The 23,911-nt window shown below is 47.7% G+C and overlaps 1 protein-coding gene and 1 non-coding gene across 19 annotated transcripts in view; both read left to right on the forward strand.

The window, feature by feature from the left end:
- Positions 1-23,911, forward strand: part of LOC100115302 — a 70,020-nt gene that overhangs the window by 36,407 nt on the left and 9,702 nt on the right. For 13 of the 18 annotated variants that reach the window (XM_032599963.1, XM_032599960.1, XM_031928903.1 and 10 more), the window contains 15 exons: positions 1,568-1,697; positions 13,005-13,150; positions 15,707-15,974; positions 16,172-16,315; positions 16,578-16,775; positions 17,130-17,384; positions 17,787-17,957; positions 18,059-18,245; positions 20,229-20,495; positions 21,566-21,840; positions 22,268-22,462; positions 22,551-22,659; positions 22,887-23,066; positions 23,377-23,495; positions 23,631-23,807. In XM_032599963.1, coding sequence (XP_032455854.1) covers positions 1,568-1,697; positions 13,005-13,150; positions 15,707-15,974; positions 16,172-16,315; positions 16,578-16,775; positions 17,130-17,384; positions 17,787-17,957; positions 18,059-18,245; positions 20,229-20,495; positions 21,566-21,840; positions 22,268-22,462; positions 22,551-22,659; positions 22,887-23,066; positions 23,377-23,495; positions 23,631-23,807 — 2,821 coding nt within the window. Of the gene's footprint in view, positions 1-1,567; positions 1,698-8,942; positions 11,404-13,004; positions 13,151-15,706; positions 15,975-16,171; positions 16,316-16,577; positions 16,776-17,129; positions 17,385-17,786; positions 17,958-18,058; positions 18,246-20,228; positions 20,496-21,565; positions 21,841-22,267; positions 22,463-22,550; positions 22,660-22,886; positions 23,067-23,376; positions 23,496-23,630; positions 23,808-23,911 lie in introns of those variants that run through there. The other 5 variants (XM_008210416.3, XM_031928908.1, XM_031928912.1 and 2 more) reach the window with 2 other exon arrangements.
- Positions 23,170-23,253, forward strand: TRNAL-UAA. The gene has a single exon. It is a non-coding gene; the product is annotated as a tRNA-Leu (tRNA).

Below are 23,911 nucleotides of genomic sequence, written 5' to 3' on the forward strand. Positions count from 1 at the left end.
TTGGAAGGTTTATTTCCGAGTCTCTTTTCTCGCAGCTCGTCGGCAAAAAAAAATACCAATCGATAAAGTAAATCGAAGTCGGCAATCGTGAGAAAAAACGCATTACTCTGCTTTCTCGAGAGCCTGGGCAATGAGCGAGCTAAATTAAAATCAATAGCGAATCAATCCTCGCGACTGCCAAGTGTCATTAAGACTCCTCGCCGGAGGCTTTCCTTCCCCTCTTGTACGTATATAGTAGGTATACGTGACTATGCCTAAGTTCAAGGACAAACTCCCTTTCTCCCACATCCTTCTCTGCGCCGCAGACTCCGCGCTCTCCTGCCAATAAATCAGCCTCTCTCCAATCTCTTCCGCCTCTGGCAATTTCTTCGTCTAATCGAACCCTCGTGCCCCCTGCGTTACTGCTGCCGAATTAAAAAGCGGAGCAGAAGCGTCGCCTCCTGTTAATTGAGTTTTTTGCATGAATTTTCACGGGCCGTATACACTCGGCCGAGCGTTAACGAGACGAAGGCTGCAATTATTACCTTGGCGCCTCTCTCCCCGGCTTTATTATTACTCCCGCGCGTATATTTTCAAAGCGCCGCTCGGCAAGGATCTTAATTAATTCTCTTGCGTCTTGCAGAAACTCGTCTGATTTCTCGCGCTCCTTGATGGACTTTTATTCTCTTAATGCGAATGCCGAGTAGATTGTCTCGCTTTTTCTCATTCATAGCGGTGGAACTTGGCTGGGACAAAATATCTTTTGGCGAAATTTCAGAGTCTGCGACTGTGTGTCGAATGCAGTAGGGTGTGTATAGTGCCGAAGGGTGTATCGACGAAATTCTATATCCAAAGTGTACGTACCCGTAGTGCATTACACGACGAGGTCGCCTAGAAATACTGAAAACTTCCTATTTCGTGCATGCAGGCCGCACAGCGTGAGTTTTCAAAGAACTGATTTCATTTCTCGACAGACCGCCGAGATGCCAAGCTGGAATGAAAGAGATTACAGGGGCAAGCAATATAAGAGTTCTACTGCAGCGCAGGCGCGCATGAATAAGCCAGAAACCAACCTACATCCTGTGCGATGTAATATTTTACTTTGATAATAAAAAACCTTGTGCGGGGGAATTTAAAGTCGCCTTTGAAAAAACGATCAAAGCGCGCGAAATTCAAATGAAGCGGCAATTAAGAGTCCTTATTTTTCTGCGGTTGTATACATAGTTCTATATCTGATGTTCTGATGGAAAAATTTTCCGCGAGTCTTGCGTATTGTGTACAGTACACGTAGCTGCGTTTTCCTAGTAATTAACTTTTTCGTAGCCATGTCTCGCGTGGCGGAAAGGCAAAAAGCTCGCGTGTATACAGTTCGCAAGAAGTATGCGTAGAAACGATGCACAATAGCCGCATCCGTTAACGAGCAATTAAAAAGAGCCGTCGCTTATATATACGCGAGACTCTCGCAATGTATGCACACAGCTTGCGAAAACAAGCTTCTTGACAATGCGCACGTAGTATGCGTGTTTAGCGACAATAGACGCAAGATTTCCTGTACCTTATGTCTACATAATTTCTTTCCGTTTTGCAGAGGCACATTCGACCGCCAGGACAGCGTGAGGTCGGATTACATGTCGGACCGCGAGAGCAGATACGGAATTGTACAACAAGCCTCCCTCGAGAGCACCGACTCGAGGCTCTGCTACTTGACGTCTTCGGAGGTGAGTTTAACCAAGTGCCCTGTTGACCCCCTCTCCTTCTCTCTCTCTCTCTCTCTCGCTCTCTGTACCTGTGCCAGCCAACCAACCTGTGTGTCTCGTACGCATACGCCTGTATGTGTGCGTATGTATGTATACATACGTCGAGAGATGAGCCCAAATGCCACGTCCTCGTTCCTTCCGTCGTACACGGGAACGTCCTTTCGCTCCGCATACACGTGTGCCTGTACATACACACTGCAGTGGGGGATGATCCACTCGCTCCGTGCGCGCGCTCTCGATAAAGATAGAAGCGACATTGAGAACTCTTCTTCTTTCCCGTCGAGCCCTTTGACGATTTCATACGCCGCTGCTGCGGACGTTCGATCGAGCAGCCTTTCTTTTTGCTTCGTTTTAATAGAGCGCGCGATTTTTCGGACTCCCAGTTGCTGTCCTGGATATAAATTTCAGGGTTGCACACGTCGATCCGATAGTTCGACGAGAGTTTACAGTTCTCAGTGTCGCTCGTTAGCTTCTATATGTGTATACTGTATATACGTATACCTATATTACATTGTATCAAGCGCACGATGAGATTTATATTCATATACACACGTATACTTTCCTTGCGAAGCTGCTGCTGCTGCTGCTGCTGCTCTACTGCAATGAAAACGACGGCGCGAATTTACGCACACATATGGGCATAGCAGACTCTCTTCGTTCCCTATTTGAGCGAGACGACGACGACGACGACTCTCGCGTGCAGAATACAATATCTCGGTTCAGCACTGCCAGATGCGAATTTTCTGTCCTCCACACACACATTCTTCCTTCTTTTGATAGCTGCATCGTGTCTTTGAAAAACTTTGCCTTCCTTGCATATATAATTGCGTTCATGAGAGAACTGTAATTGCGCTGCCGCAACCCGTTTAATTCCGGAGTACGGGGAAACAATTACGGGCTTTTGTATCGATCGCGCGAACGCGACAACGTCCGGGGATAATATAAGTAGGTCGGTTTCCACTGGCTTTTGTTCCTCGACCCTCTATGTGTGTGTGTTTGTGAAAGGTATATGTAATTTACGCAAACTCTGCAGCTGCACCGGGAGGTCGTTCATAAATAATGTTCTACGTGTATAATAATAATGGAGACGGCAATATTTTTCCACGAATTTTGCGTGTATCGATTTTTCCTCAATAGAGAGGAAAGTCGCGTAGATATTGCGTGGGAGGAAATTGAAACGAGACTCAAGGCCCTACATCCAATTTAACCTTCGATTTCTAACGTTGAATTTGATCGGCCGAATCCTGTTTCCATTTCCTCTCTATTTCACTGTACCTACCTATCCGTCGAATTTTTCGACATACGTTCTAGCGCGCAAGGGAATCGATTTGTTTATCAGGAAGGATTCGATTCGACAAAAGCAATTATGTACAAGAAGAATTTCCTGGAGATCCTGCGGCTACGACACATCATCGCACCGTAAAATATATACTCAGGATCACACGTGCGCCTCCCCTTTCAACGCAGCACACCACCGGCCAACTCACGTCTATATAGGTGTATGTATATACATATAACGTGTATGCGCTGACCTACTCCGCAGTATAGCTGCGCTATACTGTACTGACGCAAAGCTATGCGCGCACACTGTCTTCCCGAAGGCGGACCGCAGAATATAAAAATCAACTCCTTTCATTCTCCTCTCTACAAAACCAGCACGTTTATACCCCAGCAGAGCTCTGCATTGTCAAAAAATATTTCATACTCTCTCTCTCTCTCTCTCTCTCTCTCTCTCTCTCTCTCTCTCTCTCTCTCTCTCTCTCTCCCTCCTGTTCTCCCTCTGCGATATACTCGACGAAAAGAAAAAATAATACGTCATCATGAATGCATAAAAAGGACGTTGTCGCGTTCGCGCGATCGATACAAAAAGCCCGTAATTGTTTCCCCCGTACTCGAATTAAACGGGTTGCGGCAGCACAGTACGGTTGTATAAGCGAACGCGAGTGTATATATGCGAGAGGGCAAAGTTTTTTCAAGGAGCACGCGTGCAGCTATCAAAAGAAGGAAGGAGAATGTGTGTGTGTGTGGGAGACGAAAAGAATTCCGCATCGCGTGCACAGACAGATATTGTATTCTACGCACGCGAGAGTCGTCGTCGTCGTCGTCTCTCGCTCAAATAGGGAACGAAGAGAGTCTGCTATGCCTATGTGTGAGTGTGTGCGCGTATGTGAAAAGTCAGCGCGGCAGGTGGTGCATTACTCTTAAGCGGCTTTGAAGAGATCCGTTTCTTGCTCTTTTTACATATCCATTTGCGATTTAAAGCTCGCGCCTTGTCTGCTCGCCTTGCACGAGCTTGCGGTTCTAGTGCATATAGGTATACATGCAGAGAGGATTCATATTAAAAAGCCAAGGGGGCGGTTGCGCCGAGCGTCTCCTTTTTTCTCTCTTTCTCCACTCCATCACACTTTGGACGATTTTCTTCCGCGTCGGAGCTTGCGGTTCTGCGCTGCATGTATAATTGCACAGAAGAGGCAAGAAAACGAGGATGAGAAATTTCTCGACGCGCCCCGAATTCATCGGGCCAGATTGACTCGCCAGAGAGAAATATCCGCAATAACGTATACAACAGCTCACCGAGCCACGCGAAGGAGGGAAGGAAGCGGCAGATAAAAATCCCATTACCTTGCCGTCCGTCTCGGGAGCGGCGAAAAAGCTCCGACGCGCGATATGACACGTACAAACGCGCGCCTATGTATATACCGCTGCACACGAACGCGAGGGCAAAACAAAACGAGAAATCGAGGCGCGAAGCCACGCAAGAGCGAAGCCAGCCTCGTACAGAGCACAGAGATACACGGAGATTTGCCCGCGACGATCGAAGGAGGTGATGCGAGAGAATGAAAAAAAGAGGAAGAAAGAAACGGTAACGAAATGGATCGCAGTCGAGGAAAAGCTTGCAAGAGAAAGAGCAGCAGTGGAAAGTCCGGGAGATGACACGTAACGAACGTCGATAACCGAGTAACCTGCGGCGGCGAAGGATTTGCCTCCGCTGCGCTCTCGCGCCTATGGAACCAAGAGGGAAGTAGCTGATCAGCCAAGGGTGGAATCAAGAGCTGTGCACTTTAGCACGTGCGAAATGGAGGCACACCGAGAGAGAAGGAGAAATTCACACAAAGAGCCGATGCGGAGATTTAGACGTGTGTGCAGGGTGTGTACACAGCCAAGCTCGAGAGATGAAAATGGAAATGCCGCTACTGCGGCACACGTACGGATACAAATATACATGTACAACGCTGGAGCGGTAGTCTACTGTATGCACGCGAATTAACAAGGATTTTAACACCGGCGGATGATTTTCACGCGAGTGCAAATGTTTCTGACACGTCGGCGGGAATCCGTTGTAAAAAGTTTCGCGATTTTTTGATGAAATAATCCGACGCGCGCGGCGTCGCGTTGCTGATGCTGGTACGGGGTCGAACGTGATTCAAAAGAAAGCCAGCGAGCGCGTTTTCCCCGGGGAAATTCGGGAGGCGGGTAATGTTGATTAATACCCCAGTGTGTGTGTGTGTGTGCGTGTGTGTGTGTTCGTGTACAGCTCACGTCCGACCAAAACGGGCTTACTCTACTTAACGCGCTTGTTCGCATTATACGCATGCTTCGCTCTCGCTCGAACATTCGGTATTAATGAAAAATTCTCTTCCTGCGCGCGACGCGAAAGAAAGCTTCGATTTCGCCGTTGGAAAAAAGCTGGGGCTTCGAGAGGATAATTAAAGTCCGATTCGCATCTAGGCCATCAGATATTCGTGCAGCGAGATAATTAGGCGGAAACAAACATCCGCCGGCGAGTTGTACGAAATCAAGCGAAAAGAAAGAGAGTATAGTGAAAAAATTCATGGGAAACCCGACGAAGGTATACACGGAAAAAGAAGAGCGCACGGCGTGGGGAATCTGATTATACGAGTTCGTCTGTTTGTACAAGGTTTCGGCACGCGATTAAAAGTGCAGCAAAAAGCTCCGAGTGCTTTGTTTCGAGGTTTGCCTTTGTACCAGCCACGAATCAATGGCAAAGAGCGTAGAGTCGAGTCTGATGGCGAATTAGTTTTCAAGTCGTGTTTATATAGAGGCGCTGAAATCAATTCGCTGGCGCGCATTCACACACACGCTCGATTCGAATTTCTCGGAATGATAGAATAAAGGGCGTGTGCATATACTCCCGCACGACATGAAGTTACTGTACTGTCGGGAGTATACACGCGAAATTAAGAATTGAACTGCTCCGCACTTTGGCGCGCGCTACATGCACTTGCGGAGAACGAGAGAGAGAGAGAGAGAGAGAGAGAGAGAGAGAGAGAGAGAGAGAGAGAGAGAGAGAGAGAGAGAGAGAGAGAGAGAGAGAGAGAGAGAGAGAGAGAGAGCGCGAATCGATATGGTTTTACAATGGGGCACTCGAGTAAATATTTTCCTCGAACGCTATCAGATCTCTCGCGCGTGTGCAGCCTTGCACACAGCTGGACACGCGCACACACAGTTTGTGGAGTTCCGAGAATGGCTCGATAGATTCGCCCAAACGGCGGCGTACAGCGACTCGAGAGAAGATAAATAATCTTTCATTTCGAAAAACGAGAAATTCTAAAGTTTAATAACAAAGTCGTCGCCGAGAGAAAAAAGAGGAAGAAGGATTACGAGTCTTCTGACAAATAGAGGTTTATGAATAAGAGAACTGAGGCCTGCAGATTCATATCAATAACGCCAGTCGCATACACACACACACACACACACATACATACACACACTGCACACACACACCATCTGTTTCTATTTCCATCCGGGTGTACAAACGCTCTCTTCCGATTCAACTATCTCATATCAAGGCCCCGGCGATCATTCTTTCGAATTCTCTCTGCGAGCTTTTCCATTTCTCTCCATCAAAAAAAAAGCTCGCTTGTATAAATACACGCCAGCGGCCGACGGATGGTTATCGCCTCGTATTTGCGCAGGCAAGAGCGATAAAAAAGGCTGGCGCGGCGTTGGAGATAACCCGCTTTTTAAATTACGCGCGGAACTAATTGCGCGAGGGCACGTACATAGCGTAGGTACACGACGACTCGCTTCAAAAATCAATGTGACACTCGCTGAAAACTACAGATAGACGTGCCTTACGCACAGCGAGAGAGCAAAGTGGAAAAAAGGGAGAGTCGAAAGCTCGCATTCCGCGCAGCAAACCCGTGTATATAAGCTAGGCCAGCGAGCCAGAGGAGTATATATGTGTATATGAAGTAAGCACGGCCGTGTGCTTGATGCCCCCGTGCATCGACGTGGCTCGGCGGCTGCCAACAGGTGCATGCGCAAACGGCGTCTGCTCGCCCGATTAATACCCCCCCCCCCCCGTGCGTCGGCGTTGCAACTTGAGAAATCAAACGACGATGAGGACGGCGAGGGGGTAAACAAGAATTCTCAAGATTAAAATCGAGCGGCGTACGCGAACGCGTTAATTCGTTCGTTCTTCCACTGCCTCTGTCACTGCTGCTGCTTCCTTTTCTTCTTCTAACGTAGACTCGTGTACGTATACTGTACCCTCGCAAGAGCTTTTTGCACTTGATGTCGCTCGCTCCGTAAGTGATTTTCGTTTTATATACACACAACGTCTCTGTCTGTCTGTCTGCGGCAGCGACGTTTTGTTTGGATGTGCTCGTTCCGACTGCGATGCACTTTCGAGGAGAGAAGATTGCTTCGTGCGTCTCCCTCTCTTCTCCAGCGGTGCTTTATCCGACTCGCGTCCGCACGCGGCAGCGATTAATTGTATTGCATTTGCATAATTCATGCGAAATATCAGCGCTTGAAAAAAAGGGCCAAGAGTTATTCGCGCTTCGATGCTTCGGCTGAAAAAATCCGTGGAACATTTCGAGCTTCGCTAGACGAGCTGCGCCGTAGATTTTTACGCGCTCTCCAGAAACAGCAGCGACGAATAGGGTGTATATACAGTATATTATATAGCATCTGTGTGTATAGCTTTGCATTGATCGCGCTGCAAGTTTCGCGCCGCGCGATGACGAGGCGCTCGTCTGCGACGATGTCATAGTCGTCTGGGGCCCTGAGGAAAAGGAGAGGAAAACGCGTTAAATATTGATCGAAGCTGATCGACGGAAAGGGAAAAAAATGTATAGCTACCCTGGAAAAAGCCTGGAATTAACCTTTTTAGCATCTCTTTCTCTCGCTCGGCACTCGTAAGATTCGACAGTGCGTCGTAAAAAGCGGGGCTCGTAAAACCGACGTTTCTCGCATTTTTCAAAGCCGCCCCGGCTACGTCGCCCGCGCGCGTGCCAGCGCGAGACCATTTCCAAGTGGCTGAACCGGAAGTAGCAGCTCAGCGCGCAAGCAGCCATACTGGCGCGTGTGCTCACTCTCTCTTCTTTTCTTTTTCTCGCATCAGAGCCATATATACTTACCAGCTCGTGATACATCTACGCGTATCCGCTTTATTCTCAATCTCTTATCGCGCTTATTGTCGAACATCGTAAACGCACGTTTATCATCGACCGATTTATAACTATGACTATAATGGTGCACGGTGTATGTATAGACCTTAGTTTACGCTCGCGCTCATACACCAGCTGCCGTATACACTTTATCTCGGTATTACTAGTCGTGCGCGATGTTTTTTTTTCGTTGCGGTTAACGCTCGCGAAATTAAAGCGTGTATTTACTGCACACTGGGGTCGTTGTGAAAAAAATTCAATCATCGGTTTCGCGTAAGATACGATGTAAAAGCCATAGCTGGTCCCGAACTTATCTCACGGTTCCTTATTTACCCACGCGTTAGCTCGTTCCCATTCACGACACATTTTTCTCCCCCTTTGTTCTTTCGTCTCATTCACCCCCTTTCTCAGCCCTCTCGTCTTAATTGGAGCCTGTCGGCGGAAAATCGGCGTTCAACCGAGCGAGCTTGCGCGTGAGTGCACGAGAAAAAAAAAAGAAAGCTCGTGCGCGTATCGGCGTAAACAAGAGCACACTCACACAGTATATATAGCGGATCGTCCTTATCTATATTCTTATTCATCTCCTCCTCCCTTTGAGCATCGTCCCTTCGCGGAGCATCCCTCCGTCTCTGTTTTTCTCATTGTCCCACTCGATCATCCCTCGCCTCTCCTCCTTCTCTCCTGGAGCTTGCGCGCGCGCGCGCGCCTCGTCCTATCTCTCTGTTCCGCGCGCAACCCTTCCTCCGCACAGTATACACACGCTCACTCTCTCTCTCTCTCTCCTCCTGATTCCTCGCGCTGCTGGTCCGGGCTCCCCACCAGCGGTAGCAGCGCTAGAGGCCGGCTGGTATTGATTCCCCGTGTGCGCGCCGCTCGCGCAACCCTGTTTCTCTCGGCAGTAGTAGCAGCAGCAGTCGCGGCAGTCGGGAGCAGTCGAGCGCCCGCGACGATTCCTCCTCTCGCTCTTTTTCGTCGCGGCCCGTGTCGCTGTGTCCGTAGCGTAACACACAGACAGACAGGCAGACAGACGCACGCACACGTATACACCTATGCGCGCCACCTCGATGCGCCCAGCCCTGGGGATGACGTCGCTGCTGGAGCTTGCGCGGTGATGTCCTCTCCGCTCAGTTCGCGTGTGCGAGTGCACCTGTGCGCGCGTGTGTGGATCGCAGGCAGGCAGGCAGTGCTGTGCAATGAGTGCCAGGAGGCTGCATTGCGGACGGTCCCGAGCTGCTGACTAGACGTGTTATAGATATATACATTATACGTATATAGCGAGGCAAAAGGACCCGGCACGTGCGATCGTCAAGACAGCGCGCGCAAGCGCCTCGTTATACTTTTGGCGGGCGCCTGTATATGTGTACATAGCCTCGTTGTCGGATATCGAGTAGCAGAGAGTTTATTTTTCTACGGACACGTCGAGCGTCGCCTGCAGATGTACATAAGCGAGCCAGCCGGGAATCAGCAGTAGCGGCTCTAAGCGAGCGTCAGCATGTGCCTCGTCCTGCTGCTGAGAGTGCCAGTCTCTCATGCCTTTCATCCTTGTTATGCCGATCTGTCCCGGCACACACTCAAACAGAGCTCAAGGAATTTGAATCAAAAGGAAACCGAGTCTAAAATTAGCTACGCTTAGGTGCGGATAGATTGCGTTAGTCGCGTAGATATAGGTGCAAGGAGAAGTACAACAGTTGCGGATACGATATGTACAGTTGAATTACATCAACCGATCGCCGACGATCAGACACTCATACGCGCGCACACGTGTGCGCGCGCGCCTCAGCTGCGGAGCAACGAGTGCGTTTCATGGAATCGACCCAATTTCCCGTATCAAGCACGCATACGCGCTCGTTGGCAAAAGTGTCCATACGTGTGCGCGAAAAGATCTCCCGCGCGCGCTTATTTTGAAGGACAGAGCGCGCAACGCGGAAAATCGTTGCGCCAGCCAGTACACACTCACAGGCTGACGCAGCCAAGGAGCGAGTAAATAAATACGAGCTTGCAAGGGCTTATTGCGCAAGTGTGTACATCCTCCTTTCTCTCTCTCTCTCTCTCAGCGCCGTTTGTCCTGGCCGGCGTTCGAGCTTATGTAACGCCTCCGCAAGTCCTGGGAGTGAGTGCGCGGATCCTCCTAACGATCCCCCGTGAGACAGAGAGACAGACGAGAGGCGAATAAAAGGGAACAATGCAGGCCCGAAAAATCGAGGAGAGAGAGCGACCATAAAGCGAGAGAGGTATTCAGCGCAAGCTCGCAAGCTCGCGTCCTTGAGCGAAAGGGAAAGAGAGAGAGAGAGAGAGAGAGAGGGAGGGAGGGAGACTGCAGCGGCGGAGGACAAAGGGAAGCATAGACAATAACAAGGAGCAGCTGGGAAGAGAAGGAAGAAAGAGAGAGAGAGAGAGAGAGAGATGCGCGTCGATCGACGCCGGAACCGCGGCGACGAGGGAGGAGGAGCGGCGCGAGGTCGTCGCTGCTGCCGGCGGCCTCGTTCCTCGCCTCGGCCGGAAACGGAAATGAGAGAAAAGCCGCCGACGACGACTACGACTCGGCGACCTTAAATGCTCGCTCGCGCGTGCAAGCTCCGGCGTTCCCGCAGCCCCACGGCGGCCCGCATACCGCGTAGAGAACGACAACAGCAGCAGCAGCAGTACGTAGCATGGTAAATGCTGCCGGATGCTCAAAGTCGGGAAGGTCGTCAAGAAGAAGCAGCTGCAGCGAATCGAGCGGTATAAGGAAGGCAAAGCGCAGGCTACGGAGCACGAGTTACCTGGATCTGCTGAGTCCCGCGCCCGAGAGCTACACCGACCTCGGCACTCTGCACAAGAAGAACTGCAAGAAGTACTTCTGCCTCTGCAAGAAGCACGTGGTCAGCGTGATATGCGTCAACGAGACTCGCAAGCTCTACTGGTTCAACAGCCGTAGCGTCGAGGAGAAGATAAGCCAGGGCCTTGGCGAGGGCTACTACAACAAGCTGCTCAGGATCGTTAACGGGGCGCTGAGCAGCTGGGTACAGCGCTACATAGACGGCCTGGGCTTCGCCACGAAGGAACTGCTGGCCAGAGAGGCCAAGACTGGAGGAGAGCTGGTGCGGCGCGATATCGCGCATCGGCTGCAGGCCAACAGGAGGAGGGATATAATGTTCAAGATCAACGGCAGCGCCAAGGGCAACATGAAGCTCCTCAAGGAGGGCTGCTACTGTCACTATCATCCGCACATCACTGCGGACGTCTGCAATGCCGACTTTCTTAGGAGGGTCGTAAGTAGGGATAACGAGACCGGGATTGACGAGAATGACGATTTAGACGCGTTGACGCCTGGATGGATGGTATTTATACTGCTGCTTCTGCGCTCTTTTTCTCTTCCTGCTTGCTCGTTCCCCCTTTTTTGCTGTCCGTTTCTCTTTCTTTTTTTCTCTCTTCCTCTCTCTCTCTCTCTCTCTCTCTCTCTCTCTCTCTCTCTCTCTCTCTCTCGCTCTCTCTCCGTATTGCCACCCGCTGTTTCGTTCCTCCGCTTTTTGCCTGTACTTCCGGGATGACTGGACGGAATCGAATTTTATGGAGCTTTCTGTACTCTTGTTGCAAGGTACCGCAACTTTGCTCGTCCTTTTGTTAATTGCTGTTAATTATGTTACGTTCGCGAATAATTTATACCAATGACCGAATTACAATACACTTTCACGCCGTTAACGTAATTGAAATCAACGCGAATGACGAAGTGCGACCAGACGGTGTTGGGCCGGACGTTAGGACGTCCGAGAACGCGCAAATGGTAAAATACGGCGCGGGTATATTTGTATTATTACCCCATAAACGTGATCGTATTCCGGACTGTATGGGCCGTTTAACTGTGACCACATTTGGGAAACGCTACTGCGGAGCCGCTACATCTGACCAGTGCGCATTAGCATTTTCATGTTTATGTCCCTTTCGCAACGAGCGCGGTGCCCAACAGTGTCTGATTAAAAATGTTGTAAGATTGCTTGAAGAACGCTCTGCTTTCTCATTATTTAAATGTACTGATATCCTCCTATTTTTTTTCATCTACAGCTCTGCAATGCTTTTTACGTATGATTTGCTCTGCCGTCTCTATCTCTGTTTATTTACGCATTACTGCTCATCGATTGAAAGGGAGTGAATGAGAATGCGTTGATTTATGAAGCATAATTGGGACAAGTCCAACAAAGAAAGTGTAAAGTCACTTCTGAAGAATAATACAGGCGCGCTGAGAAACGATAATACGATCTGCTCTGTCACGATGATGGAACTGCGACTAAAAATATATTCATCTGGTTTAACCCTGTAACGTCTATTAATGTTACGCAGCAACTCTCTTACTGTACCGCTTGCAAAAATATATTCATCAATCTTATATATAGGGAAAACCGACGATAATATGAAAATACAGATTTATCCAAAAGATATCCTGGTAAAGAAGTTTTTCTACCAGACATCGCGAGTGAATTTTCCTATTAACGACGATCCTCACCACCAGGATTAAGAATCCATTTCCGTCGCTGTTGCCTCTATGCATATACACTCCTAGAGAAACACGCAATTAGAATAATAGATGTGCTCCCCCCTCGAAACACTCGTGCAACAACAGTGAAACGCAATCCAATCGCAACGCAATCGGTCCAGTAAACAACCCGTAAAATTGACACTTGCCGATTGACATTATACACAAAACATCCTCCCCTGAATAAACATATACTATATATATATGTGTGTGCGTGTGTGTGTGTGTGTATGTGTGTGTGTGTGTGTGTGTGGTGTGTGTGTACACAGATAGCGAGTAATCGAAAGCTAGCGATCCCTCGACGAAGCTGTTCTACATAAATCAAAATTTCTCTGTTCGCAGATGTCGGACGACGACAGGATGTCGCTGACCACAGCGGTGAGCGACGACGACGACGGCGAGAGCGTCATGAACTCGCCCTACCGGGGCAAGCAGACCGGCACAGCTGCGGCATCCTTCAACTGCACTGGTGCAGTACGCAAAGCAGGGTAATTGCTTTCGCTGGATTTTTAATAACCACATAAACGCATCTATATACGTGTACAGCTCCGCGCTGCGCAACGCTATGAATATTTCACACGTACCCGCGCGCCGCTTCACCTACTTCTCGCGCTCTCCACGAGTCCATGTGTGCAGTACGTGATGTATAGTTGTAATTTAATACACCTAATGCGTTTACACCGTGGCTTTATTCGGAAGAACATATCGACGCTGTGCAATTGTCGCCTTGACTCGCTCTCGTATATTTTATTCGGCCATAACAATCCGAGATGCGCGATAATACCTATATACCATACGAGTATATCTGTACGCAAATAATCGATGCGAATAATACAAAGCTCACGCTCTGTACTGTCTGCGATGACTGTGGACACTCGTCGCGTTATTGCGTGTATAATGAAATACACACCGCGTAATTTGAATCGATTTTTTCCTCTCGATCCGCGCGCGTTCTGAAATTTCATTCACCGCGTAAAAAGCATCGGGTGCAGCGATTTTCATTTTTATTCTGTATACAGAGTAGCATCGGCAACACGCGCGCGCGCTCTCGTTCTCGCTTTTAATTGCTTTTTCTTCGTATAATTCGTTCAATTCGAATCGCTGGCTCGGAAAACTCGGTCAAGGATATTTTTTTTCTTCCTCTCCGCGCGCGCGAGCCGAACAAGATCCGTTATTTTATATATGCATCGTCGTCGTCGTCGTCGTCGTCGTCGTCGTCGTCGGTGGGAAAACAGCGGCTCTCCCTCTCTGTGATATGCATGTATATCTATACACATACGCCTCTGGCTATTGGAAGCTTGCCAGGGCGCTAAATCGCCGATTAAAAGCGACGACGAGCCTTCCGCGCGGAATCATCTTGAAATATACGAATAATGCCGCTTCTGCGCAAGCATGCGGAGGAGGAGAGATGGAAAAAATGTGATTGATAAGCGCAGCTGTGCGCTGACGCTGACGACGACGCTTACACATATAGATATGCCATATACGCGATTGTTTAATTGAGCTGCGCACCGTGATATGGGAAAACGATATTCTCGATGCTATAAGCGGGTATATAAGGAGGGATTATTATATGTTTTTTGTCGAAAGAGAGACGAGCCTGAGTGATGTATGGCGATTACGTTGAATAGGAAGTTAAGAGCTGCGGGTATAGCTTGTAATATATATCGGCGGGTATAACGCGCAGCTTTAGGGAAGATGAATTTTTATGAAGGATTTTTAATGCTCGCAGTTTTCGGAGGGTTTTTAATGTTCGCTCTTTGCACTTCCGTATGCAAATCGAGAGAATACTGTAAAAATTTGTATAAGCAAAGTTCGCGCGAAGCTCGAAGTTTACGAAACTTGTTTTGCGAGTGTGACTTCGCGTACGTGTGGCGCGATTTAAAATTCGCCGCAATAGCTTCGTAGAACTGCTTGAAAAATCTTTTATTCTTATGCACAATCGCAGCCAGTGTATCGTATATACATATATAGATGTATATAATTCTCAAAGCTCTGCGGAACTTGGACGTTAAAAGGACAAAGCTCGCGGGCATCGCCGCATCGCAATTAGGATTCCCGAATTTCCTCGTCGCGTGCTGGTCCCCCAAAGGCGAAATTCACGTCCGGTCCGTTTCTCTCTTTCTTTCACTCTCCCCCTCCTCTTCTCTCTCCCTCTCTCTTGCTCTTCTGCCGTGCTAAACTATGCGATCGATTCTCTCTATCTTGAGCCGGGAATGTCTATGTGAAGAGCGACGGCGACTTCGCCGGGTAAAAGGCTGTATACTCGCGGTGACTGAACAATAGCCACCGGCGAGAAGGGCTTTGGAGATACCTGTGTGCGGGAGTGTAGTCGAACTATTCGACGGGTCTCTGTAGTCACGAAAAAGTTACGGGGCCATGATTTCCAATGCCGATGCGAATAAGCTTATAAATGGAGGTACCAAATATATAAGAATTTTCGGAGGGTCGAAAGATCGGCATCATCGCCCGTAACGGCGTCGAGCCTGAATAATCTATCTGCGAAATCGCGCAGCGATAAGAGACTGTATTATAGCGCGTAGGAGCTCGTGAAAATAAAATTTTCAAGACGCCGTTCCCCCCTCGGAAGGGAGTATATAACGTCCACTCGTGTGCGCTCGCTAAAGAGGTCCACTTAGGCGTATATAACATCCCGAAAAAGGGAAAGGAGCTGCGTCAATTTCTCTCTCTCTCTCTCTCTCTCTCTCTCTCTCTCTCTCTCTCTCTCACTCGGCCCCTCTTATCCTCGCGCTATTCATATAGAGACACACACGGATCTAGACGATATACACTCTCTGCGTCATTCCCAGCGTATACGCGTAATCTTATCTATGTGCATTATAAGCACGAATCGCCGGAGAACGGTAGCCGTAACGCGCGATAAGAAAAATCGTGGCGTGTGTTTATATAGAGAAGATTAATTTTTACACAAGCGCCCGAGCCGAGCTCTTTCGATAAGCGCATAGCCGTTAACTTTATAAAGAGGGGAAAAGCACACACAGAGAGGCACACACAGTTGACCTTGAAAAACTCTTCTTCCGCAGGTTCCTGAGCGTGAAGAAGTGGCTGCTGCGCAAGAAACACCAGATCGAGCTTGCGCGTAAGCGCGGCTGGAAGGGTTACTGGGTCTGTCTGAAGGGCACGACGCTCCTCTTCTACCCGTGCGAGTCGCAGGAAAGCAGAGCCGTCGAGACGGCCCCCAAGCATCTGATCATCGTCGATGGGGCGATCATGCAGCCGATACCCGAACACCCCAAGAGGGATTACATATTCTGCCTCAGCACCGCTTTCGGCGATGCCTATCTCTTTCAAGTGAGTGTGTGTGTGTGTGTGTGTGTGTGTATATATATTCTACAAGAGATAAACAAGATGTATCCAGTACAACAGAGGAATTATTCATAAATTCGCGCGCTTGTATTATGAAAAAAAAAAGTTTGTGTGTATGCGCAAGCGACTGCAGTGCAGCGTATAGAGGCGAGACTAAATGAATTTTAATTCTGTTTGTCAAGGCTCCGTGTCAAGTGGAGCTGGAGAATTGGGTGAACAGCATACATTCGGCGTGCGCGGCGGCTTTCGCCCGACACCGCGGCAAGACTGGCACCCTTCACCTACTCCAGGAAGAGATATTCCGCTTGGACAAGACCATCGACTCGGTAATTCGTTGCTTCTTTCGGTATAACCATATTGCTCTTGCTCTAGATATCGTATTTGTTTGCGTGTGTGTGTGTGTGTATTAAAACGTATATAAACATAGCTTTCTACTGTCCAAAATCGAAGAAGCCGTCCTGTGTGCCGTATAAATAGAAGTCATGTGTTTGTGGAAAAGCGATCGTTGTCTCGTCTGTCTAATTTTTTTTTAATTTCTTTTTACTAAACTCGATGCTCGCGCACACTATCTTGTTCAATCGAACATAGTGTGACATTTTGCAGGATCACAAGATGAGGCATATGGCCGACCTGCAGCAGTCCGTCGTCTCGGACGTCGACACGAAGCAGCAGATAAACAATCAAATTATACAGTACGAGGAGAACCTCGAGCGGCTGCATTGCGAGCAGTTCCGTCTTAGGTGCTACATGGCGAGCTTGCAGAGTGGCGAGCTGCCAAATCCGAAGGTAAATTTTATACCCTCTGGACTGTACGTACACGCGCGGTAACGATTAATTCCCCGTTCCCGCATTTTGACTTGCAAATCCTGGCTTGGGCCTTTGGATTGAAAAATGTACATACTATTATTCCCCCATCAGGGAATTAATTATGCTCGATGATTAATCCTATATACCGTCGGGCATATTTATTATATGCTCAACAGGTTCTGCATACATATACATATATGCAGCTGATTCGCGTGTCTAATATCCATAAGCCTATGCGGATGCGCAAAGCTCACATAATTCGATTACAACCTACTGCATGGTGGTGAATGTAAATGAAAATAAAAACATTTATCTTTTTTTTCAACGCCACAGAGTTTACTCGCCCACGTTTCACGAGCAACGAAGCAGACCCTGAACAAACTGGGCGTGTTTACGGTATCGTCGTTCCATGCGTTCATCTGTGCCCGCAGTCCCTCGCTGCTGAACAACTTGCTGGCAGGTCGCGGCGCGACCAAACGCCGGCCACTGCTGCTCTCACGATCCAACAGCGGCTCCAGCAGACGCTCGCTACAGATATCCTCCAGGGACGAGGAGAAGAACGTCAAAGTCACTGTACCTGAGAATCAAGTGAGTCCTTCATTTTTACTTTTCGGCTTTTCATCTCTTTTTTTGTATTAATTTTTCAAACTGGAGCGTGCGATCTACTCTAATTCTACTCTAATTACGCTCTAAACTCCGCAGTACCCTTGTACAACTCGAGAGAGCAGGCGCCGAGTGGAAATCTCATTCTGAAAAATTTCAGTCTGCCCTGCTAACAGCGCGCGCGCGTACCGTACCGCAGATCGAGAACCTCGAGCGAGTGTCTATATAGCGAATAGCTGTTCTGGTTAACCAAATTGCTGGCTCGTTCTCGGGATTCGCTCGTGCACGATTCTTCAACGGACTATATAATTTCCGATTGATTTTCGGACCGTATATTGCACGTAGTATGATAGATGAAAGCGAGCTTTGTAATTCTCTCTGTTGCAGCTTGTGTCGGTATTCCTGCGGGACGGAATGACCGTCGAGGAGTTCCTGGTCAGCGCGTGCAGCAGAAAAGGATTGAACGCGATGGAGCACTTTGTGCGCGTTAAAAAGCGCCGAGATATGGAGGATCACAACTACTTCGTGCCACACCGGGCTGACCTCATCGAGACCTACGTGAGTGAATCGCTTACGTGCATTAAAACGTCGATAGCGTTCTGAATTGACTTGTGTATATACAGTATTAACGAGAGATGATAAACCATTTTTGTCAACAGCTACACACGCACGAAGTCGTCGAGGTCTGCGCGAAAATACTCTACCAAGTGGAGCTGCAGAGGAATACACTGGATCAGATGTGGGGATTCTCGGTGGAGGCTGAACTCATTGAAAACGCTGATCGACAGGACGAGCTATGCTGTTACGTCAGCAGAGTCGAAGACAAGAGCGTGGCGATGCAGAACGGTGAGTACCCGAACGTTCCTTCTCTCCTCTGTGATCAATGGTTAATTTTGCAAATCGACGAACTAGCCACATTTGCGCGAGTGACCGGATAGATTACACCTCCGAAAGGCCGTTCAACATTCTGGCTTTACAGTCCATGCAAGTATTAACCCAGTATACTGACAAATCGATCGACTGCAGCGAGCTCGGAATTCTTGTGCGCTTTCCTGCTTGTAACATCTCTCTCCCTCTCGCTCCATATACGTTTGTGCATCGAGAATCAGCAGATAATGATCGCCAATTTCAATGGATATCGCTGGAGGGTTTTTGGATAATTATTTCCCGCTCGTAATTTTATCTTTCAGTAGATAAGGGCAGATCAGATCAGAGCTCAATATTTTCACAAAATGTAATTTTACAACTTAATCCGGAGAAAAAAAACAAAGTAACTTCTCTGACGCACACTCCACGTCCTCCAAAACCGATAACTCTATCCTCAATGACGACACCCCCTCACGTCTCCGGCGCATAAACCGCCTCGTTTTTTCGCGCGCTCGATCTCCATCGTAGCAGCAGCAGCATCGGCCGAGGTCGCTCGTGCGCCCGAGGCGGTACACAGCACTGCAGCCAAGAAGAGCAGCGGTGGTGGAAGAGCAGGAAGAACTCGATATAGCTAGAAAAGTTTGCAGCCTCGTAGTCCTCTCGCTGTCCCATTGATTTTTCCCAGAGCTTCCAAGCCTATCGCTCAGCGATCCAGCAAATTCGTTTGGAATTCGCTTCGTTGGCGCGCGCATAATGCAGCGCTCGAAATAAGCTCTGCTCCACACTTCTCCGAGTGTCTATGGATAGAGTGTGAGTTATAGGGCTTTGTATACATAGGAGCGACCTGGTGCTGCGCTGCCGTTGCTGCTGCAACGCCCCGGCGATTAATTAGTGTAGCCGGAATATGTTGCGCCAGTCGATGCGGTGTATTTACAGAGTGACGCGGAGGGTTGTAAGCTTTTTCTAGAGCGAATCTGTGTTGGTGCAGCGCCGCTGCCGCGATGAACGAAACTGTACTGCATAATTTATCGATTCTGATGGCCGTTTTTAGTTTCAGTAGCAACGAGATAGCGGATCAGTCGAGATCGTGTGCAGCGGGCGAGCGCCTTTGTTTTGGGGATCGTATACGCAATGTGAAAGGTTTATACGCGAGAGCGGGATTTATGCAGTTCTGACCGATATACCTTGACCTATGAAGCCCTTCGTCGAAGTGGAATAATCTCGCGCAAGAGCTGACCAGTTTATTATTGGAAGAGTCGTTCAGGCCTATAGGATAAACGAAGGCATCTGCTATTTTTAGAATCGCTTGCGCTTTTTTCTATTATCGTCTTTTTGTAATGAATCTGATCGCACCCGCGCGGGATGAATGCCGAATCGTATACAATACAGTTAGTTTGTCAATGACGGCTCGTTGCGTAATCCGGTGTAATATAACGACAGCTTTCCCGGGAATATTATTGAAGTGACGTTACGGGCGGCATATTCAAAGCACGTTTTGACGAAAATTCGCATAATTCGTGGCTTGCTTTCCGAATAGCCCGCGGTTAACCGTATAACTGTAGTGATAAAACTGTAGTGCACGAAGAAAGAAGATCGAATGTGTCGTAGAGAAGGGCCTTTGGCCGACGAGGTTTATCGCGAGAGGCGGCTGTAAAAACAAGGGTCGACGAGATTCTTGGCAAGTGTCTGTACACACGAGTTTTGTTGCGTTCAGGAGGACAAACGAGCCACAGGCATGCTCGAGCATTCCATGTATGAGTTTTTTGTTCGCCAGAATTAATTGCTCCAGTCCTCTTCGAAAAAGAATCGCGAATTCCCAGTCATAATTGAACGTTATTGCCTATCACGCGAACCAATCGATCCGCATACGGCTGCTCGTTTCCCCGAAATCCAATACAAAGAGAAGCTATATTCCCCTCTCCCACGTATAGTCATCAACGATTGTTCGACCGACTGTTGCAGGCATAATCAAGGGCGACGAGATCATGGTGATAAACGGAGCGATCGTGAGCGACCTGGACATGATGTACTTGGAGAGCGTGCTTCAGGAAGAGCAGGCGCTCTGCATGATGATGCGCTCGTCGCGCACCGAGCCACCCGATCTCAGCGGTATCATGAGGGTAACCGACGACATCATCGAGAGCCTCGTCTGCCCGCCCCCGCCCACGGATCCGCCCGTCATCAGCGAGGAGATGATCTCCGGCCTGATCGTTCCAGCACCGGGTTGGAGTGAGTGCATCATCAGTTATACATTATGCGATGCTTCAGTGAAATTTTCGCATACGCAGTCGATTGTCGAGATCGTTTGAAGTTTGGAGCGCCGTGCACACATGGTCGAACAGAAAAAATTCAACGCGCTCGATTTGTGTATCCCCCTAAAGAGGAGGAGAAACGATCGATATGTGTACGATGGCCGAGCCCAAGGGGATAAAATGCACGCGCGTAAAACTCTCATTCGCAGCCAATTGAATATTCTTTTTAATCGAGGCCTCCCTCCCTCTTTCTCTCTGTCTCGATTTGCGCGATTTTTTTCTTTATGCCTACCCCCAAGCGCGCGCATAATGATGTCGTTAGCTGGCATTTATAATGAGGGCTGATAATGCGAGCGGAGACGCGCGCGCATATGTAGGTCGCCGCGTGTGCAGCGACGCCGAGCTGATGGAGAACACCGCCGCGCTCTGGCATCAGGCTCGCGCGGATCGTAGTTCGATATAATAGACTAAAGGGGTAAACAACTTTGTCGCGCGCGCTCCCGGGATTTCGCATTGAATTTTCTCGGTATTTTTGTTTTTTCACGCGCGCGCGAGCTTTTTCACGTCGATCTTGATTCCGGTCGTCGACGCCGCGCTTTTTCAGCCTCGACGGAGCTCGAGTACGGAGCCGGAGAAATTTTAACGTCGCGCGTCAAAGAGCTTTTTGTTGTTAGTTATCGCGGTAGTCGTTTTGAATTTTCGATTCGGAAGCGCGTCGTCGTTACGAGGCATTTTTCGAAATGAATAGAGAATATTTTGTCGCGAATGTAACGTTCGAGCAACCTACTTCGATAGAACCGCGTAAAAATAGTCGGCAGGTAATTACACGCGGAGCTTGGATTTTATTTCCATGTTCGATAAGACCCTGAGTCTTTTCTCGTACCTGCCTATCTAGTTAAATATAAAGCGCGCACTCGCCATGTCGGCCTTTCATCATTATTTCACTCCTCGCCGACGATGTCGAGGTAAAGCAATCGACCCCTGAAAAAAAATTTTCGTATATTCGTATACGCTATTAAAAAAAAAAAACTATACTCGCTTTTGCAGGCAAGGAGGCTCTACCGGACATGCTTGGTCCGCACATGGACGGCAGCAAACAGGCGTCGCGAACCAGCTCCTTCGAGATCGAGAACCTGCTGAAGACGGCGGAACAGGTGACCGGCATCTGCCGATCGCCCGGAGAGACTCGCAAATCCAGCCCGACCGGAAGCGTGCTAAGCTCGCACTCGCAGGTGATGACACCCAGCCGACAACTCACCGACGCCGAGAAACTCAAGAAGGTCATCCTCGAGCTCATCGAGACGGAACGAACATACGTAAAGGTGCGTCGAAACGTTCTCGTATTTTTACTTCGGTGACTCCCTGCCAAGTTATTTGCTCTGTGTAGCGATGTGGCTCTCACGCAGCGCAGGTTTCTACTTTACCGACGCTGCATATTCTCGAGTTATATAAAAGTTGTTTTCTCTCTCATTCTAATTTTTTTTTACTCGATTGAATGTTTTAAGTATCGTATTGAATGTAGTTTAATCACGCAAATCCGGAGCAATATTAAATTACCTGTTAATTGAACGCTCTACGAATGGAACTTTTCACTTTGATCCACTTTTCAGCATGCAAAAAGTTTATACGCGGTCTAATTTGTGAAGAACATTTGGAATTTTCATTAGCGCTCCATATTAGTTTTAAATATCGAAATACCATCAGTGGAACAAAGCGTGGCAATGAAAAAGTAAAATCTTTCGTTTATAGAATTTAAACAATTTATTGGAAAACTATCTGGAACCTTTGAAGCGCGAGACATTCTTGTCGAACGCCGAGATAAATGCCCTGTTCGGCAACATCCAGGAAATTGTGACATTCCAGCGACAATTTTTGCAAAATCTCGATCACGCAATCGAAATCGAGGCGGACTTTAACAACTTCGAGCATCCTAGTCAATTTAAGGTAAAAGATAAATTATTACATTACACAACATATAACTGGATTATTACAAAATTGTTAATAAAATAATTATTTGTTATTGAAATTTCAGGGTGTCCTGTTTTCCATTGGAAGTGCCTTCTTATGTTATGTAAACCACTTCAAGCTCTACAGTTCATTCTGTGCTAGCCATTCGAAGGCCCAAAAAGTCTTACACCCGAGTATGTTAACAATTATATTACGTAACTTGCATTACGTCATTTTTCTTAATGTTTTATTTATATCCACACCATTTACAGAACATTTATTTTCTTCATGTTTCATCGCTTACGAGGTTTTTTGCATAAACTTTATAAACACAAATTATTTTTTATTTTTCATACTAATTTATTATGCATCATTTATCCGAATATTAAATTTTAATTTTTTATTTCATTTGAATACACAGACGAAGGAAATCAAGCATTGCAAGAGTTCCTACAAGCGCGAAATCCACGACAGCAGCATTCATCTACTTTGGAGTCGTACTTGATCAAACCAATCCAGAGAATATTGAAATACCCGTTACTACTTCAGCAATTACGAAACCTTACTGATGAACGAAGCGAAGAACATCTACACTTAATCGGTTCGTAAAAATAATTAAGTTCATCGATCACGCGCATTACGAGCTGACGAGAGATTGACTCGCGACGCGTCAAGTACAGTGTATTGCTTGCCGTGAAACATGAGCTAGGTTGGCCGAGCGGTCTAAGGCGCCAGATTTAAGCTCTGGTTCCCGTCTGGGAGCGTGGGTTCGAACCCCACACCTAGCAACAATTTTTTTTTCTTTTTTTTTCTCATCATTATTTGCTCGGCTTATAATATTGATCTTTATTTTGACTTTCGTCAAAATTTTAGTCTTCATGTTAACCAAGTATTGACGATTTGTTAAACAGAGGCATTAAAGGGTATGGAGAAAGTTGCTGAGCATATAAATGAAATGCAGAGGATTCACGAGGAATACGGCGCTATCTTTGATCACTTGTTCCGACAGCATCAGAAATCTTGCAAACAGGTAATAAACAATTTATTATTTCTAACAAATAACTACTACAAAATTTCTAAAGCAATCGTTCGTTTAATTGTTGTGTAGTACTCTATTTTTCGATATGTGATATTAAAGTGCAATTATTTTTCAACCCTTTTCTAGCCAATTGACCTGAGCCCTGGTGATCTACTTTATTACGGCGGTGTCGAATGGTTGAATATCTCGGATTTCCTTGGCAAAATCAAGAAGGGTTTGGAATTGCACGCCATGTGCTTCGTCTTTAAGTCAGCAGTTGTATTCCTGTGCAAAGAAAAACTCAGGCAAAAGAAGAAGCTGATGGTAAGTTATCGTTGATGTGTGAATATTTTGTTTATTTCATTGCATTGTTTATACAAGACTCATTTGTGTTTTTATATATTATTCAATTTTATTAATCGTACCGT

The sequence above is a fragment of the Nasonia vitripennis genome, chromosome 4 (assembly GCF_009193385.2).
Source record: "Nasonia vitripennis strain AsymCx chromosome 4, Nvit_psr_1.1, whole genome shotgun sequence".
Taxonomy (NCBI): Eukaryota; Metazoa; Arthropoda; class Insecta; order Hymenoptera; family Pteromalidae; genus Nasonia; species Nasonia vitripennis.